General features: G+C 53.3%; 1 protein-coding gene across 7 annotated transcripts in view; it reads left to right on the forward strand.

The window, feature by feature from the left end:
- Positions 1–1,651: 1,651 nt before the first annotated feature.
- ZNF185 (zinc finger protein 185 with LIM domain) overlaps positions 1,652–16,966 on the forward strand; it is a 30,820-nt gene continuing 15,505 nt past the window's right edge. For 5 of the 7 annotated variants that reach the window (XM_053990477.1, XM_053990483.1, XM_053990478.1 and 2 more), the window contains exons 1-12: positions 1,652–1,706; positions 8,968–9,042; positions 9,349–9,484; positions 10,101–10,160; positions 11,064–11,102; positions 11,304–11,378; positions 11,571–11,639; positions 12,092–12,172; positions 13,517–13,600; positions 14,436–14,474; positions 15,581–15,664; positions 16,057–16,131. In XM_053990477.1, coding sequence (XP_053846452.1) covers positions 9,018–9,042; positions 9,349–9,484; positions 10,101–10,160; positions 11,064–11,102; positions 11,304–11,378; positions 11,571–11,639; positions 12,092–12,172; positions 13,517–13,600; positions 14,436–14,474; positions 15,581–15,664; positions 16,057–16,131 — 767 coding nt within the window. In that variant the 5' untranslated portion in view covers positions 1,652–1,706; positions 8,968–9,017. The remainder of the gene's footprint in view (positions 1,707–8,967; positions 9,043–9,348; positions 9,485–10,100; positions 10,161–11,063; positions 11,103–11,303; positions 11,379–11,570; positions 11,640–12,091; positions 12,173–13,516; positions 13,601–14,435; positions 14,475–15,580; positions 15,665–16,056; positions 16,132–16,966) is intronic. The other 2 variants (XM_053990480.1, XM_053990479.1) reach the window with 2 other exon arrangements.

Genomic DNA, 16,966 nt, shown 5'->3' on the forward strand with positions numbered 1-16,966 from the left:
AGGCCCGGAGCAGAGGATGCTGTCCCAGGAAGGGTCTGGGCTGCGTTTTCCAGCCCGCTTTGAACAACTCCAGTTTCCCTGAGCTGGACACCCGAGCCCGCCGGGAGCTCAGGGCGCGGCTCTGGGAACAGTCCGGCTTATCAAAGCCGGGATCAGCCGCGAGCCGAGCTCAGCTGAGCTCAGCTCGCCGCTGATCCCAGCTGCTGCTGAGCCCGAGCAGATCGGAGAGGAAGATCTGGGGCGGCAGTAATGCCTTAATGCCTGAAAATCCCTGATGTCATCCTCCCTGTGCTGCTGGGAGCCAGGGCTGGGTCATCAGCCCTGTTCCAGACATCCAGATCGGATGGGATGGGATGGGATGGGATGGGATGGGATGGGATGGGATGGGATGGGATGGGATGGGATATTTGCCCATCATCCCACAGCAGGATCTTTCCTTTCCAGCTGCTACAGGCTCAGCATTACCTGTGCCTGAATCGGGGACAGGGGATCCTGGTGGGGGCTTGATTTGGGCTTCATCACCTCCAGGGCTGGAAGAGGCCACAGAGCTGCTCCAGGCCTGGAGCCCTTCTGGAGCCAGGCTGGGAGAGCTGGGGATGCTCTCCAGGGAGCACCTGCCAAGGCCTGAGGAGCTCCAGGAGAGCTGGAGACGGACTGGGCACAGGGGATTGAGGGACAGGACACAGGGAATGGCTCCCACTGCCAGAGGGCAGGGATGGATGGGATATTGGGAATTAGGAATTGTTCCCTGGGAGGATGGGCAGGCCCTGGCACAGGGTACCCAGAGCAGCTGGGGCTGCCCCTGGATCCCTGGCAGTGCCCAAGGCCAGGCTGGACACTGGGGCTTGGAGCAGCCTGGGACAGTGGGAGGTATACCTGCCCATGGCAGGGGTGGCACTGGGTGGGCTCTGAGGTCCCTCCCAACGCAAACCATCGTGTGATTTTCTGGTTCTTCCTACACTGTGGCAGTGCCAGGCTGAAGCCCTGACTCCTCAGGACAGCTCCAAACACCCAGCCCCAGCTCTCAGGCTCTAGGGATGGGTAGAACACGAGTGCCAGGATCTGGCTGTGCCAGGCTGTCCCCACAGCCGGCCCTCGGGGACCGTGCGGTGACCAGAGCAATTAGAAAGGGAAATCAAGTGAGGAAGAGCAGAATGCCCGGCAATTTCCTGTGGGATTATCACACCTGTTGGCCTCATTAATGAGTTCCAAGTAGACAATCAGTGTCGAGGGCTAATTACAGCCCCGCTCCCTGATGCTCCCTGGGTACCACTGCTCCAAAGCGGCTCCGAGCCTGCAGTACCCGAGCAGTATCGGGGGCCCCGCTCCCCCTGCCTGGGGGCCGAGCCCTGGCAGTGCTTGTCCCGAGGAGAAACTCCATGGGGTGAGAGCTGGGGGGCTGCTCTGGGCTGTGCCAGCGGCGCGCAGGGCTGGGGACCGTGGCATTCGCTGGGGAATGCCAGGAATGCAGAGGAGAGCCTACAGGGAGGGGAGCCCGTGCCGCCGAACGGAGAAACCTGTTTGATTCCCCTGAAGGGCGAAACACACCCAAGTCTCCTCCTCAAAACAAGGCTTGGCTTCTCGGGGCCGGCCCTCTCGGCAGGTAAGGGCTCAGGTGTGCCACAGCCGTGCCGGGGCCGCTCGGAGCCGCCGCTGCCGGGAGAGCTCCGCGCTGGGAAGCGACCGCACCGGGGGAAACTGCGCAGGTACGGCCGGAGCTGGGGCTGCTGCAGCTGCGTGAGAGCAGGAGAGCTGTGCTGCCCTGCCCTGCCGGGGACACCGTAAATCCTCCTGCTCCGTGCAAGTGCGGCTGTCCAGGGGTGTCTCGGATCAAAGCGCGGCTCTGCTGGGGTGTGAGCTCTGCAGGGATGGGGTTCCTGCAGGAACGGGGTGGGGCTGAGGTTAGGCTCTGGGGCTTTGTTGCACCTGTCTGATCGCAAATTCCCTCCCTGCCCACGGCCCCACATCCTTGTAAACCCCTTTCCCCTCTGGATTTCCGTGGGGCACATCAGTGCCCTACCTGGGACAGGTCTGGGCGTGGGCAGGGTCCGGAAAACTCCGGGGAAATTCAATCCTGTGACCCCTGAGAGCCTCCAGAGAGGTTTGGGGGAGCCTTCAGCTCTTTCTGCCTCCCCATCCCCTCCCTGCCAGGACTCCTGTGGGACACAGGGGCTGCAGGCAGAGATTTCTCCCTCTGTGCTGCTCTGCCTTGTTTTGTTTCTCCCTGAATCAGTGTGAAATCAGCACCCTGGGAAGGAGTGGCAGAGCTGGCACAGAGGAGAGAGCACCTCCCTCTGTCCTTGCTTCATCCAGGGAATGTCATCCCCATTTCCCTGTCCCAGCCCTGCTCAGGACAGACCCCACAGAGGACGATGAGCTGCACTCAGCTGGGCAGGCTGGGAAGCAGGGATGTCCTTCCTCCTCAGCTGAACCAGGAGGTTTTGTTTAGGATATTTTATTTCTTTTTATTATAAACTCAGTCTATTTTATTCATCCAGCCAATGATTCAGTACATTTCTTCCCAAAAAAAATTACCAGGACTTAAATGGAAGTCCCAATTTCCACAAGTGGCAGATTTTAGCTTCCTTTTACAAAAAAGTTATGTTTTCTTGGCAAAACTCTGTGGTGTCTCTGTGACGTCACGAGGCTTCAAGGAGCTTTTGTCCTGCTCTGTCTCTGGGTCCGTGGCACAAACACAAAGCTCCACCTTTGACAGAAAACCTATTTTTCCTTCCTTTTTCCTTTCATCTTCGGACATCAAGGCTCAAGGTTAGAGATGTGTGGGTGTGGTGAACGTCCTGCACATCCTTCCTTTTAAACACAGAAATTAGCTGAGCAATTAGGAATTAATTCCATGTAATTAGAACAATGAAACTGCACACCCAGGATGGTGAAAATGACCCGAGAATTTCTGGCAGTAGCAGGGATGAGTTGTTGTGCTGGGGGTGGTCCTGCTGGGAGCCCGGGATGATCCCTGGGGGTGGGTAGGGCTGAAGAAGTTCAGGAGGTTCTCAGGAAGTTTATGCCACACTTCCCCGGCTTCAGCAGCTCCAGGCTGTGCCAGCTTCAAGAGGATTTGTTTTGTGTGTGTGGCTTTTTGTTTTTGGGTTTGTTTTTTTTTTTTTTTTTTTTTTTTTTTTTTTTTTTTTGTGGGATGTGTGGCTGTGAATGAACGAAAGGAAATTCTAACTGTGCATTTGCAGCTTTTCATGCGTTGTCTGGAACGGGTCTGTGTTGCTCCTGTTGGTGAGGTCTGGGCAGGATTTCCCCCCTCCAGCTGCAGGTTTCCATCCCTTTTCCCCAAATTCAGGGAAAAAGAGACCTTCACTGTCCTCAGGTCATGGGGGGGAAATCCCAAGGGAATGTGGTGATGTGGGATGAGGCTCCTCCTCAGAGCTCCCAGGCTCTGCTGCAGCCACAAGGGGGGTCAGGACAGAGCTTCAGGATGGAAATCAGCAGGAATTTCCCTATGGAAAGGGTGGTCAGGGCTTGGCAGGGGCTGCCCAGGGAGGTCTGGAGTCCCCATCCCTGGAGGTGGCACTCAGAGCTCTGGCATGGGGACAACGTGGGGAACAGGTACAGGTTGGATTTGATGATCCCAGAGCGCTTTTCCAGCCTCAGGGATTCTGGGATTGGGAGTGCTTCTGGCTCATGAACCAGGTAGGCATGAGCTGCTGTGTTGCACAAATCCAGAAGGGTGGATTTAGTGTTTGATTTAAGGTTGCCTGGACTGTTTCAATTATTGAATTCCTGATTGTTCATAGTTTGACTTTAGAAGTCTCCTGGTGCTTCTTAAATATCCCCAATGTTTATGGAACAGCATCAAACAGTAACTGCATGGGAAAAGGGAAAGGCAGGAAGAAAAAGCTGGTCCTTCAGAGTAGCTGAGCACCATCTAAAACCTGGAATCCCAGACTGGTTTGGGTTGGGAGGGACCTTAAAGCCCCTCCATGGCAAGGACACCTCCCACTGTCCCAGGCTGCCCCAAGCCCCAGTGTCCAACCTGGCCTTGGGCACTGCCAGGGATCCAGGGGCAGCCACAGCTGCTCTGGACACCCTGTGCCAGGGCCTCAGGCCGGGTCTGGACTTTCAGAGACTCCCTCAGAACCTCCCCCTCCAAACACAGAGCCCCTCTGTGCAGGAGGTGGTCTGAGATCCTCAGGTGCAGCCTGGGAGCTGCCAGTGTGGAGCCTGAGGTGCAATTCCCATTGTCCCTTGTGTCCCCAAGAGCAGACAGCAGGAGAGGAGTGTCCATCCCTCCCAGGAACAGGATGTGCTTCCAGTCAGAGCTCAAAGGTGAACTAAATCCAGTTTTTAGAACACTGGCTTAAAAACGTCACAGCCATTGGCCCAGCTGCTGCTCCAGCAGGAGTTGGGGTGGGTCTGGCTGGGGTTAGGGTGGATTTTGCAGGGTTTAGGGTGGGTCTAGCAGGGGTTAAGGTGGATCTGGCAGGGTTCCTTCCAGCTCCTGCTGTCCTTTCTCAGCAGATCAGGTGTCGGGTGACATCAGGGCAGAGCAGGGACAAGGTTTGCATTGTGTGCCAGGGCTGGTGCACAGAAATTCGAGTCTGTGCCCTCTCGGGGGGGCAGTGCCAGGGTCTGGACCTGCCTGCTGGGCCAGGTAATCTGTGCCAAAGGAAAAGGAAAAGGCTTCTCCCCCTGCTCTCCTTCCTGTGAGTGTCCAAAAGCTGGGCTCCATCTGCTGAGTGCCACATCAGATTGATGTTGGAACCCTGGATGCTCAGAATTTCAGACTTTCTGTGCTGACAGGCACTGACCCCCAAGAGAACACTGCATTTGACCCGAGGCCATGGAGAAGGCTCCCAAAATGGAATTATAAAATTGAGATTATAAGTATATAGTTTGAATAAAAGTATGTAATGCCACATAGTAGAAAATTTAGAGTTTAAAGTTTTAGACTATAATAATATATATACCAAAATAGAAGTTTTAAAGCAGTAGCTAGTCCTTCTTCTTTACCTTCTTCTTCATGAGTTTAAGTAGTATTGTGTAATTGATTGTTCATAGCTTGACTTTAGAAGTCAATTGAATTGAATGAAAAATTGTGTAATTGTAATGAATGTGTAATTGAATGAAAAAGTCCACATTACAAACCACAAGTAATTAGTTAAGTTAAAAATAAAAATAATTTCTCATTTCTTAATTAGACAGTTTATCCTTAAAAACCCTTATAAAGAGAAAAATACAACTCCATTTTTTTTAGTTTGTTAGTAAAGTACTATAAAACTCACTACTTATAAATATAGTATATATATGTAGATAAATAAAAACTAATAAACATCTAAGGCCAAACAAGAAATACCATCTCACGCATTTAATCCCAACCTAAACAAACCAAAAAAAAAAAAAAAAACCAAAACAAGAACAAAAAAAAAACAAAACAAAAAAAAAAAAACAACCCAAAAAAACCAAAAACAAACAAAAAAAAACCCCACAACAACAACAAAAAAAAACCACCCCAAAAATCCACAAATTCCCACCTTTCACATGGAAGTGGGGACCTGGCCTGGAGCTAGGCCTGGAGGCCAAAACTCTCAGCAGGCTTGAGGAGGCTCAAAGGAAGGAGGTTCAAACCTCTTGCAAGCTTTAAATACATTTTAATTTGAGGCTTGTGAAGGTCAGAACAGGCATCAGTTATCCTCAGAGCAGGAGCTTTTTCCGCATGACTGCCCTGGGTGCTGTTTGCAGCCTTCGGGTCAGCAGTCGAGCCCTCCATTAGTGCCCAGTCCTGGGGGAAATGAGTCCCGTGCTGGTAGCCAGGGGCAGGGGGAGCACGGGAGAGATCCTTGCAGAGCTCCAGCATGGGCTCAGCTGGTGGGAGCAGAGCCTGGAGCTGCTGCAGGGTCACCTCGGGTGGGACCTGGATCACCATGGAGCCCCGATCACCGTGGGCAGGATGGGATCACTTCAGAGCTGGGACCATCAGTGATGCCACGTGGGCTTTGGGCTGAGGGAAATAACCCTGGTGAGGGCACAGGTTGGCATCTGTGGATGCCCTTTGTGTGAGGAACCCAGAGTTCCACTCCTTGTCCAGGAGTCCCAGAGCCATCAAGGCCGGAAGGGACCTTCAAGGTCATCCAGGGACCTTCATCATCCATCCAGGGCCAGCGAGGCCTTGCACGGACAGGGGAGGCAGAATGGCACCTCGGGGCTCCTGCCCCAAAAGGGTCCCACCCAGACAGGGATCAGCACGGAAAAGTGAGTGTGGAGCTTGTGGCATCCCATCCCAGGGCCAGGAAACAAAACATGGGGAGCAGGAGTGCTGGAACATGGGCCTGAGGCTGGCCTGCCTGCACAGACACTTCAGCAGTCTGAGGGCACCTGGGGTGCTCCCAGGAAGGCTGGATTTATGGGATCGAAGCAGCTCCCAGGGCATTCCTTCAAACCTCAGAGTTGGGTCCAACTCGAATCTAGCTCATCCCCAAAGTGTGACATTCACATTCTCTGGACAGAGAGACATAATTCTGTCTCTCAGGAGAAGCACAGAGAGAAGAAGAGAAAACAATCCTTACCTCTGCTCCTTTGTTTTCCCCATGTGGAATGTGGTGTGGAGATTGTTTACCTGAAGTGATTGCTGGATTGGATTCTGGTGAAGGTTGTTTGGGTTCAATGATCCAGCTGTGGCTCAGACTCTCAGCAGAGAGTCATGGGTTTGTTAGGTAAGTAAGAAATAAGTATGTAGAAGAGGATAGCATCTCTTTAAATAGTATATTAATGTAATATAGTATAGTTTTAATAAAGCTATCCTTCAGCCTCCTGATCTAGAGCCAGACATCAGCATTTCTTCCCATCGGGGGTCACCTGATTTCCCATACCAAAGCACAGGGACAGCAAGGTGCTGTTAGGCACAAAGGGGCCATTACCCCAGGTGCCCTACAAACAGCAGGCTGAACACTTGTTTTTAACATTTAAAAGTCCCAGCTGGGCCATCACAAAGGAGGTTGGCTAGCAGGGAAGAGGAGCTCCCAGCAGCTTTGAAAGAACAGCAAGTGTTTCCTCTCCTGCAGGTAATTAAAGCTGTTTAAGTGCTTTCGGTGGAAAGCAGATCCTTTGCAATTAAGGACTGGGCTGCTGATTTCACACTTGAAGAATTTATTAGGGAAGAGTTGGTGTGGTTGTGCCTACACTCCTAAGGGACAGGATGGGTGGGTAGAGACAGGTCACCCCCTCCAGGGCCAGGCAGCTCCGTAGCCTTGGGCACAGCTGGAGGTGCTCCCTGGCTCATCCCGCGGGCAGTGATCCATAGGGAACACTCCCTGCTGGGGATGAGAGAGGAGCTTGAGGTGCTGGAGCTGCTTGAAAACTCCAGGGCACTGAAAAGTGCCGAGGCAGGGCAGGGACCCCAGGGAGTGGGGAGGGACAGCTGGGCTGGGCTCTGCCCCAGAGCCCCTGAACAAGGGGCATCCAAACAAGGCTCCAGCTCCCTTTTCCTTATTAAATAGCCTGGAATTGCTTTCATCATTAAATAGCTTGGAATGGCTTTCCTCACAGGATGAGGAGCTTCAGAGTGTCCTCAGTGGGACACTGCAGCCAGGCTTGATCCCAAACCAGGGGATCTCTGGCTCTCAGTAAAGCTGCCCGTGAGCCCCAGGGCTTCCCAGAGGTGGGAATGACCTGTGTGTGTTGTCTTGGTGGTGTGCCATGCCTTTGGAAATAGGGATTCTGTGTTTCTTAGCACGGGTTTAAGCAGCAACTCTGTTTGGAGTGTGCAGTTTGGGGACACAGTTTAATGGGATTTTGTTCCTGTGCAGATAGGACATTTATCTCTTGTGCTGGGTGGCTCATGTTGGATGCTTTGTCAGTGGGAATTAACAATTTTTATGGATCTCCTGCTGCCTGGGACATCCCAGTGCTCCATCCCAGAGGCTGGTATCCAAAGCTGAGCACCAGGTGCATTTATCCAGCACACAAGATGAAGGTTTTAATGTATCAGGGACATGAGATGGACCATAAATCACAGGTTATTCCAAATACCAGAAGGAATACTGGACTATCAGCTGCCTGTTGCATATTTGCATTGCATGTGGGTGGGTGTAATGCTTGGAAATGTTTGCAGAGGGAGAGGAGCCTTGGGGAATTGTTCATGATCTCGATGGGAAGAGCAGGGGACAAGCAGTGCGCAGATCCCTGGCTGAGACAAGCCAGGGGAGGAGGCTTTGGCAAGCCCAGTGCCATGAGATCAGCACCCAGCATTCCCCCCGGGCATGTGGCTTCCTGGGAATGCTGCAGGGACAGGCGCACTGGCAGGGAACAACAACCTGGCTTTAGATTCTCCCAAAGAGGGTTGGGCCTTCTTATTTCTGACTCACAGAGTCAGTCCAGAATCCAGGACAGAGTTTTGGCAAGGGAAGACTGGGGTTGGTAAAAGCTGGAAGGTGTCCCTGCCATGGAAGGGTTTGGAACTGGAGGAGATTTAAGGTCCCATCCAACCCAAACCATTCTGGGATTCAATGTGGGATTTTCTCCTCCAAAAACAAAAGCTCATCCCCCAGCTTCCATGGAAAAACTAGGAGTGCAAACAGAAGAGAACCATTTCTGACAAACACAGCCAGGTGCTGAATTAACCTGGGTCCTTCTCATCCCACCTGACACAAATCCCAAAGGTGCTCCGGAATTCTCGGGGTTCTGTGGACTCCAGAAGGTCTGGCCCAGCTGAGTGGCTCTGGGCACTTTTGCAAAGTCTCATCCACCACTTTCCTCCCAGATCTGGGAAAACACCTCTGGCATGGCTGGGTTTGATTTTTCCCTGCCCTTGATGCTGCAGGTTCATGGATGGGGAGGAATCCCAGCTCTGGTGCAAGGCCAGAGTCTCCCCATCCTCTGGCTGTGCCACCACTGCAGTGCCACCACTGCTGTGCCACTGTGGCTGTGCTCTCCTCTCCCCATCCTGCCAGATTTTTATACCACAGCTGATATTTTGCTTATGCCCTTTTCCACTTCTTCCAGGGTCTTGTTGGCTGTGAGCAGTGGCAGAAGGGGAAGGTGCTGCTGAGACCATGATGTCCCTGGGTGTCACTAAAGGTAATTCCTTCCTCTCCTGGTTTTCCTCGGTTTCCTCTGCCCAGCTGGAGCTGCTGGAATGTCCCTGCTTGGACAGACCACCAGAGAGGTGTTTCAGTGAGGTGTGAAACCCTGCGTGAACCTCTGTGATCCAGTGGGATGCTGATCCCGAGGTCTGGATGGCCACGTCTCTATCTTCCATCAGAGCTGGTGAAAGTCTCACCCAGCGCTGGAACCTCTGACAGAGAGGAGAGGGCTCCATGCTAGGATGGATCCCATCCGCCCCGGGGTCTGTGAGTGCTTCCCTCCCTCCCCCTGTTCTCGCAGGAGGGCTGATCCCGCCCACGGATGAGGATCGCCGCAGGATCATCCGGCAGATGAAGGTTCGCACCACCCTGCGGGGGGACAAGAGCTGGATCCAGCACCACAACTCCGACTCGGATGAGGAGAAGAGCAGCCCCCTGTAAGAACATTTCCTTCTCCTTCCCTTTCCCCATCAGAATTCCCTGAGTTGGATCATTGATCCAACCCCCGGCCCTGCAGATACCCCAAGGATCCCACCCTGTGCCCGAGGGCATTGTCCAAACACTCCTGGAGCTCTGGGCTCTCTGGGCACCCCGGTCTCCAGCTACACAAGATGGGCTGTGACAGGTTTTGGGGTCCCCGTGGTGCCAGGCAGTGACAATGCCAAAGGAATTGCTGCTCCTGTTTATTTCTGATAAATGCAGGGTGGGCAGAAGTTCGGACAAATGTCTTCTGCTGGAGCTGGAATTCAGCAGCACAGACAGATTGGAAGGCTCAGGAGAGCTCCAAAGTTTTGTGAAGCCAGATTGTGCTTCAGCATCTCAGAGTGACAAACTCAGGGCAGGCCTGGATGGAGGGAGTTCGGGATGGAAGAGGCAGGAGATCAAACAGTTCCCTGGATGTCACACAGTGCCCTGTGCCAGGGAACACCAGTCTGCTCCAGCTCCTCTTTACTTGGGAGCAAACCCAGCTCCAAATCCCTCTTCTCTTCCCCTCTCTCCAAACCCATGCTCAGCAATCAGTTAACCACATCCTTGTGTTTCCTGTTCCCTCAGGTCTGGACAGGCTGGTGGGGGACCCACAGCCCCCAAACCCGCTGCTCCCCAGCAGGACAGGTAATTCCAGGGGCCCATCCTGCTCCTTCCCTGCTCTGCTGTCTGCTGGGGCCGGTGCAAGCCCTCGCTGTGTGCCCCCCTCACCTCCTGCTGCCTGCACAGCTCTGGGCACAGCCCTGCTCCCAGGGATGGCTCACCTTGGAGAGAGCATGGCTTGGCTCCCGAGAGCTCCAGTGGGATGCAGGGATGACTTTCATTCAGAGGAGCGGAGCCTTTGAGCCACTGATGCCACAAGGCTGGGATGGGACATCAGCTGCTGTGCTGGTGCAACCCCTCGGTGCTCCAAGCAAGGGCTCCTCAGGGCAGGGGGAGCCCTGGGTGGGGCTGAGTTTGGTTCAGAGGGGTCCCAGGAACTCAGGAGCTTGGAGCAATATCGTGAAATACCAAACTCTTGGGAAGGGCCTGGCCCTGTGTGAGAGCTCTGCCCTCTCCCCTGAGCACTTCCTTGCTTCCCATTCCTTGTGGCAGCTCTCCCCACTCCCAGTCAGACAGTGCTCTCCAGAGGAGCCACGCTGTGCTGCCTCCTGGGAATGCACCTCGCAGGAGTTGGAGTGCAGCTGTTGCTCTTCAGTGATAAAAAAATCAGGATCTGCATCACGTCTGATTTCCCTTTCCTGTGCCACCAACCTGGGCCAGAGAACACTGCCAGCATGGCTAATATTAATTGTCTCACTCTAAAATTCACTTTCCCTATAAAAATAATTTATAGAGCTTGTTCTGATAATTATTCATTTGAAAACATCCCTCCAGAGTCAATCCAGCTGTGGGATCCCTCCAGGCCTGCTTAGCTGGATTTTTGGTTTGACATGCACATGGTTTGACATTCTCCTTCAATCCTGGTGCTGCTGCTGTTGCTGTTGTTTTCCCATGTTTTTTACTCCCTGATCTCTGTTCTTTGCACAGGTCCTCTGCCTCCAAGCCCCAGTCCGGATACCTCATCAGGTGGGTGTGGAATGGGAGAGATCTGGGCTGCAGGGGGAGGAGAACTGGATCAGGGGCAGAAAATGTTCCCTCCTGGGTTCTGTCAGCTGGGAACATCCCACTGCTCAGGGTCGAGAGCCAGCCCTGTTGTTTCACTGCTGGCTTGAATTTGGCTCCAAACATTTTCCAGCCAAAAATGTAAGATGTGCCTTCCCTCCCCAGGGGTGTGTTCACCAGGACCATCGATAAAAGCTCGTCCGTGCCGGATTCTTCACCTTCCAGCCAAGCACAGAAAAAGTACGAGTGTGTCCACCTGTCCCCTCCTGAAAAGGAGACAAATGCTGCCCTCCAACTGAGCAGCATTCCTGCAATCAGTGTGGGGATATTTGGGGTGGCACTGTTGTCCCCCTCCCTGTGGAGCTCCCCTGGGGAAGGAGGTGGGGAGGGATGGGAAGGTCACATTCCCAGGTGTGGTTTGTGTCCCCACAGCACTTCCCTGAAGGGACAGAGCCGCTCCCCCTCCGGATATAGGATGACCACAGAGGACTACAAGAAACTGTGAGTGGGCAAAGGGAGCAGCTCCTCCTCTTCCTGCTCAGTGTGAACCTCGGGAATGCCCCTGGAGCTTCCAGAGCTTCCACTGGAAACTGCAGTGGTTCCCAGGGCCACCTCTCTGTGGGCCAGGAGGTGCTCCTTGAGCTGACACTGGCCTTTGCATGAAGGGGATTTTATCACCAGGCAGGAATGGAGGGTGCAGCCTGGGAACTGGGTTTGGAGCTTTCCTGAAGCCTGGAGAAAGGCAGGGCAGCACTGTGGGCATTTCCTGCCCAGCTTTTTGTGTCCCAGATGGGGCTGGGGCCTCTGGACGAAGGACACCCCTATGGAAAATACAGGTGTATTCCAGGGTCTGAACCAGTCCCTTGGATTCACTTCTGTTTGGCTCTTGCTGCCTCTGCCCCAGCCAGAGCAGCAATTCCCTGACCCTGGCTCTCCCTTCCCTTCCTCCCCAGAGCTCCGTACAACGTCCGGCAGAAATCCATGGATGGGGAGGAGGAGGATGTGCCTTTTTCTCCGGATGAGCACAAGAAGAGGTGAGGCCTGGAGGCGCCTGCAGGGACAGTGACAAGTTCTGTTCCATCCTGGAGGGTTGGTGGATCCAGGCACGGCTCAGGGCTGGGTGCAATCCAAGGATAATCACAGCTCTCCCTGCCCCAAGCCCCACTCTGCCCATGGGCCACCGTGCTCCCAACAAAACAGCGTTAAAATCCTGACGTGATCCAGCCTGACAGCTTGGCCCAATTACCCAGGCAGCTGGGGAGGGCTGTGGGATGCCTGGGCTGCGTTGTGTCCATGGGGAAGATGGAGATGCACAAACAGGCAGGAGGGAGGAGCCCAGCTCCCCCCACTGCGGGTGCGCCCCGCAGCCGGGATCACTCCAGAACTGGCACCTGAGGCAGCTCCAGGCAGGGCTGTCCTTCTCCTGTTGGGAGTAGAATCAGAGAATCATCCCAGAATGATTTGGGTGGAAGAGACCCCAAAGCCCATCCAGTGCCACCCCTGCCATGGGCAGAGACACCTTCCACTGTCCCAGGCTGCTCCCAGCCCTGTCCAACCTGGCCTTGGGCGCTGCCAGGGGTGGGGCACAGGACAGGAACAGGAACAGTCTGGTCTCTCTGGCTTCAACCTCGTTGCTTTTGATGGAGTTTCTGAGGACCCTTTTCCTCAGCCACAAGGCTTGTGCAAAGGAAAACTTGGTCATTGTCCCCTGGGGTCCAGCCACTAAAGAGCTGGAGAGGGACTTTGGATAAGGGATGGAGGGACAGGATGCAGGGAACTTCTGACTTCCCACTGCCAGAGGGCAGGGATGGATGGGATATTGGGATGGAATTCCTCCCTGTGAGGGTGGGCAGGCCCTGGCACAGGGTGCCCAGAGCAGCTGTGGCTGCCCCTGGATCCCTGGAAGTGATCCCTTCTCCCTTGGGACACGTGGTAGTACCCAGGTCAGCGCAGAGACTCCATGGAGTGTGTCACCCACGGAACCCATATCCCATTTTTCTGTCCATGGAATCCAGTATTGCAGCAGTTCAGGTCTGCAATGGATGCTCCAGCCCTGGCACAGCTGCCCATGTCCCCATGGATGGAGTCCCCATCCCTGGAAGTGCTCAGAAAGCCTGTAGCTGTGGCACTTGAGGACATGGGTTATGGTAACCATGGTGGTGGTGCTGGCTGGTGGTTGGACTGGATGATTTTAAAGGCCTTTTCCAACCTTACCCATTCCACGATTCCATGAAATCTGCTCCCCAGAGCGCAGGAGCTCGTTCAGGGTTAGCCCAGCCTCCAGTGGGCTGTTCCTGCCCATCCAAGGCTCCAGCCAGCTGGGAGCACCAGGATGATTAGGGTGTGACCCTTTGCTTCGCTTTCTCCCTCCCCTCCAGGACAGAGGCTGCCAACAGCGTCCTGCGGCGCTCGGCCAGCCGGGAGCGCGCCTACGTCCTGTCCGCGGCCAAGAAGAGCAACGGGTCAGTGTCCAGAGGGTGGGAGTGGGACAGGAGCCAGGGAAGGGCTGCTGGAGCTGAAGGGAGCCTCTCCAACACAGCAGCCAAGGACAGGCTGCAAGGGCTGGAACTCCTTCCCTACAAGGAAAGAGCTGGGGGTGCTCACCTGGAGAAGGGAAGGCTCCAGGGCGAGCTCAGAGCCCCTGCCAGGGCCTGAGGGGCTCCAGGAGAGCTGGAGAGGGACTGGGGACAGGGCATGGAGGGACAGGACACAGGGAATGGCTCCCACTGCCAGAGGACAGGGATGGATGGGATATTGGGAATTGGGAATTGTTCCCTGGGAGGATGGGCAGGCCCTGGCACAGGGTGCCCGGAGCAGCTGTGTCTGCCCCTGGATCCCTGGCAGTGCCCAAGGCCAGGCTGGACACTGGGGCTGGGAGCACCCTAAGGTAGTGGAAGGTGTCCCTGCCCATGGCAGGGGTGGGGCTGGAAAGTCTTGAAGGTCCTTCCAACCCAAACCTTTCCATGATTCCGTGGTATCTGCAGGTTTCTGCAGAACTGGGAAATCCCCCACGTATGCCTTATTGAGAGGAATGAAACTTCCAGAAAAGAAAATCCATGGGAGTCCCTAGTTCCCTAAGGCAATCAAGAGTCCCATTTTCAGCCTCAGTCCTTCAGCTGTTCTCTGCAGTTTTGTTGCATTATTTCATTGGTCTGACACCCCTGGTTGGGGCCAGCTCTGCCCAGAGGGGTGACAGGGCCTTGCACACCTGGGGTAGGGTCCTGGGGGGCTCTGCCCCTGCCCAGGAAATGTCTTTCCCTCCCATCCTTTAACTGCTCCTTAATCCTTCCTCCACAGCAGCCCAACACAGGAATTCCCACCCCTGTTTGCCAAGAGGTAGGTGCTGGACCTCGGGGAGCACTGCTGGGCTGGGTGCATGTATCAGGCTGGGATAGCCTGATCCCGTCAGTTTCACAGCAGAGGAAGAACAATTCCTTGAAAATGGATGCTGGGGGTTGGATCCTGCTGGGGTTTTTTTGGGAGAAACAATGTTGGAAAAACTGGGAATGCAATCCTGATGGTGCTTTGGGTTATGGACAGCCTAAAACTGGGGAGACTCAGCCACAGCTTCCGTTTCCTGGGAAGCTGCTCCAGCCAGCCAGGAGAATGCTCCTCAGGCATCTCCCTCCTAGAGATGTCAGTGGGACAGGGAAACGTGCCCAGGGCTCCCTCTGGTATTACTGTCACTGTTGGTAATGAAGGGATGGGACTATTTTTGAGCTAAGAACAATTTATTGCTCAGATAAACATCAGTCTCAGAGGCTGTGAGATTTTAAAGGAGCAAGTAGTCTGTCAAGAGTGGTCACAAGTTCTTTGTTACAAGACAATATAGAAATTTCTGATCTAATGAACAGATGTTACAAGGTTTAGTTTGCTTTTCTAACTTATCACTTTCATTTAACTTTGCTGCACTGCAGATACTTTTGCCTAATGGGCTTCTGTCTCACATGCACACAGATGTTTCTGTTATAACATCTAAACTCTTAGGTTACTCTATATAATTATATTACTGCACTATAAACCCTTCACCATCTCACCCAGTACAGTTTCTCACTTACTTAAGGCATATTTTTACATACAACTATAGGAACAGAAGTTTATGGTTTTTCTGCTTAATGTCTGTGTACTTTATTTTTACATCAATCCAAGCTTCTCTCAAGGCTGCAGATCAAACCCTTCAGTGTCTGTGGAAGTTTCTGTTTTTCCTATTCCCACACTCTGGAGTCCAAGAACTCAGCTGATGCTGTGTGGAAAAACCCCACTGGCCTGGCTGCATTCTGCCCCTTGGGATGCTCAGCAGGAGCACAGGGAGCAGGAGCAGCAGCAATAACCCGCTCAGGAAACAGGGAAATCATGGCTGGGGGAAAACAGGGATAAACTGCCTGGAAAGCTGCAGAGAAGAGGAAATGATATGCCATTTGTCTCTTTCTCCCCGTGGAAAGAATTGAGATAGAAGAGGAGGAAGGACAGCAGAGGAGGAGTCCGACTGTACCGGGTTCAGCCAGGTTTGCTCCGGATAGCAGCAGGTACTCATTCCTCAGGATGGGAAGTCTGATTCCAGGGCTTTGCCAGCTCTGGGGATAACTGCATTTATCAGCTGTCCAAACACAACCAGACGTGGAGAGTTTGCAGAGGAGACCTCCCAGGAAACACTGGGGATAGAAACAGCTCCAGCTGGGATAAATGGGAAAAATCAGTTTCTAAACCCAAGCAGAAGGGCAGATGTAAGTGACAGCAGTGCCCCAGAGCACAGGGACACTGCTCAGGAAGCAGCACAGGAGCTGTGGGCACAAAGCTGCATTTGTGCTTCCATGGGAGAAGCTCCTAAAAATCACCTGGGTTAATGTTTTGTTGATTTGTTCTCCTTTTTTTTTTTTTTTTTTTTTTTTTTTTTTTTTTTTTTTTTTTTTTTTGTCAGTGCTAATGGGCTAAGAAAAACCAGCCCTGGGTCTTCCTGGGATGAGCCAAAGGCAGCAGCAGCTTCTCCCTCCAGGTGAGAGTTCCAGCACAGCCAGGATGGGTGGGACAGTTTGGGCTGAAGGTCAGAGAACTCTGTGGGCACCACTCTGAGAAAGGGGAGGAACCAAATCCATCTTTCCATGGGAAACCCTTCCTGGATGCAGACAGCTCTTAATAAAGTTTTTATGGCTGAAATCCATGGCAGGATCTGGCAATATCCTGATAGAAGGGCTCAAAACCCAAAAGGAAAAAAAAAAACAAATGTAGATGCCGGAGTCTTCCCCGGATTTGGGTGACTCCGGATGGTGGTAAAGTCTCTTCTCCAACCCGTGCCTTCAAAGAAAGACTCAGTAGTCTTCAGTCGTCCGGTCTCAAGGCAGTTTATTGCATATTATCTCAAGGCACACAGACTCCCTGACATTGTCCCTGACTCTGTCTGTCCCCGTCTCTGGCTGTCCCCATCTCTGGCTGTCCCCCTCTCCCCTCCCCGAAGGGAGGGTGCCATCTTTTATATCACACATTACGTATTAGGTGTTTATAGTTTTTTCCCAATGCCTACTACCTATGTTGAACAGTGACTTTCTACTCTAAACCAATCTGTGAGTGCCAACACCACCAAGAACATGGAGAATAGGAAGAAGAAAGAAGGAGGACAGGGCACGCCCAAATCCCTCCATCTTAGAACCTCTGACCCCCATGTACAAACCTCAGACCCCCCTGTACAAGGCCTAAAACCCCCCTGTACAGCACTCAAAAATCCTACCTTTCACCTTGTGACTACTTCTATTATAATATCTAAACTTTTGTGATTTCTTGTTCTTCCTGCAAGGTTGGTAAATTGTTCCATGGGTCAAGCTCAAGACCACAGG

The sequence above is a fragment of the Vidua macroura genome, chromosome 14 (genome assembly GCF_024509145.1).
Source record: "Vidua macroura isolate BioBank_ID:100142 chromosome 14, ASM2450914v1, whole genome shotgun sequence".
Taxonomy (NCBI): domain Eukaryota; kingdom Metazoa; phylum Chordata; class Aves; order Passeriformes; family Viduidae; genus Vidua; species Vidua macroura.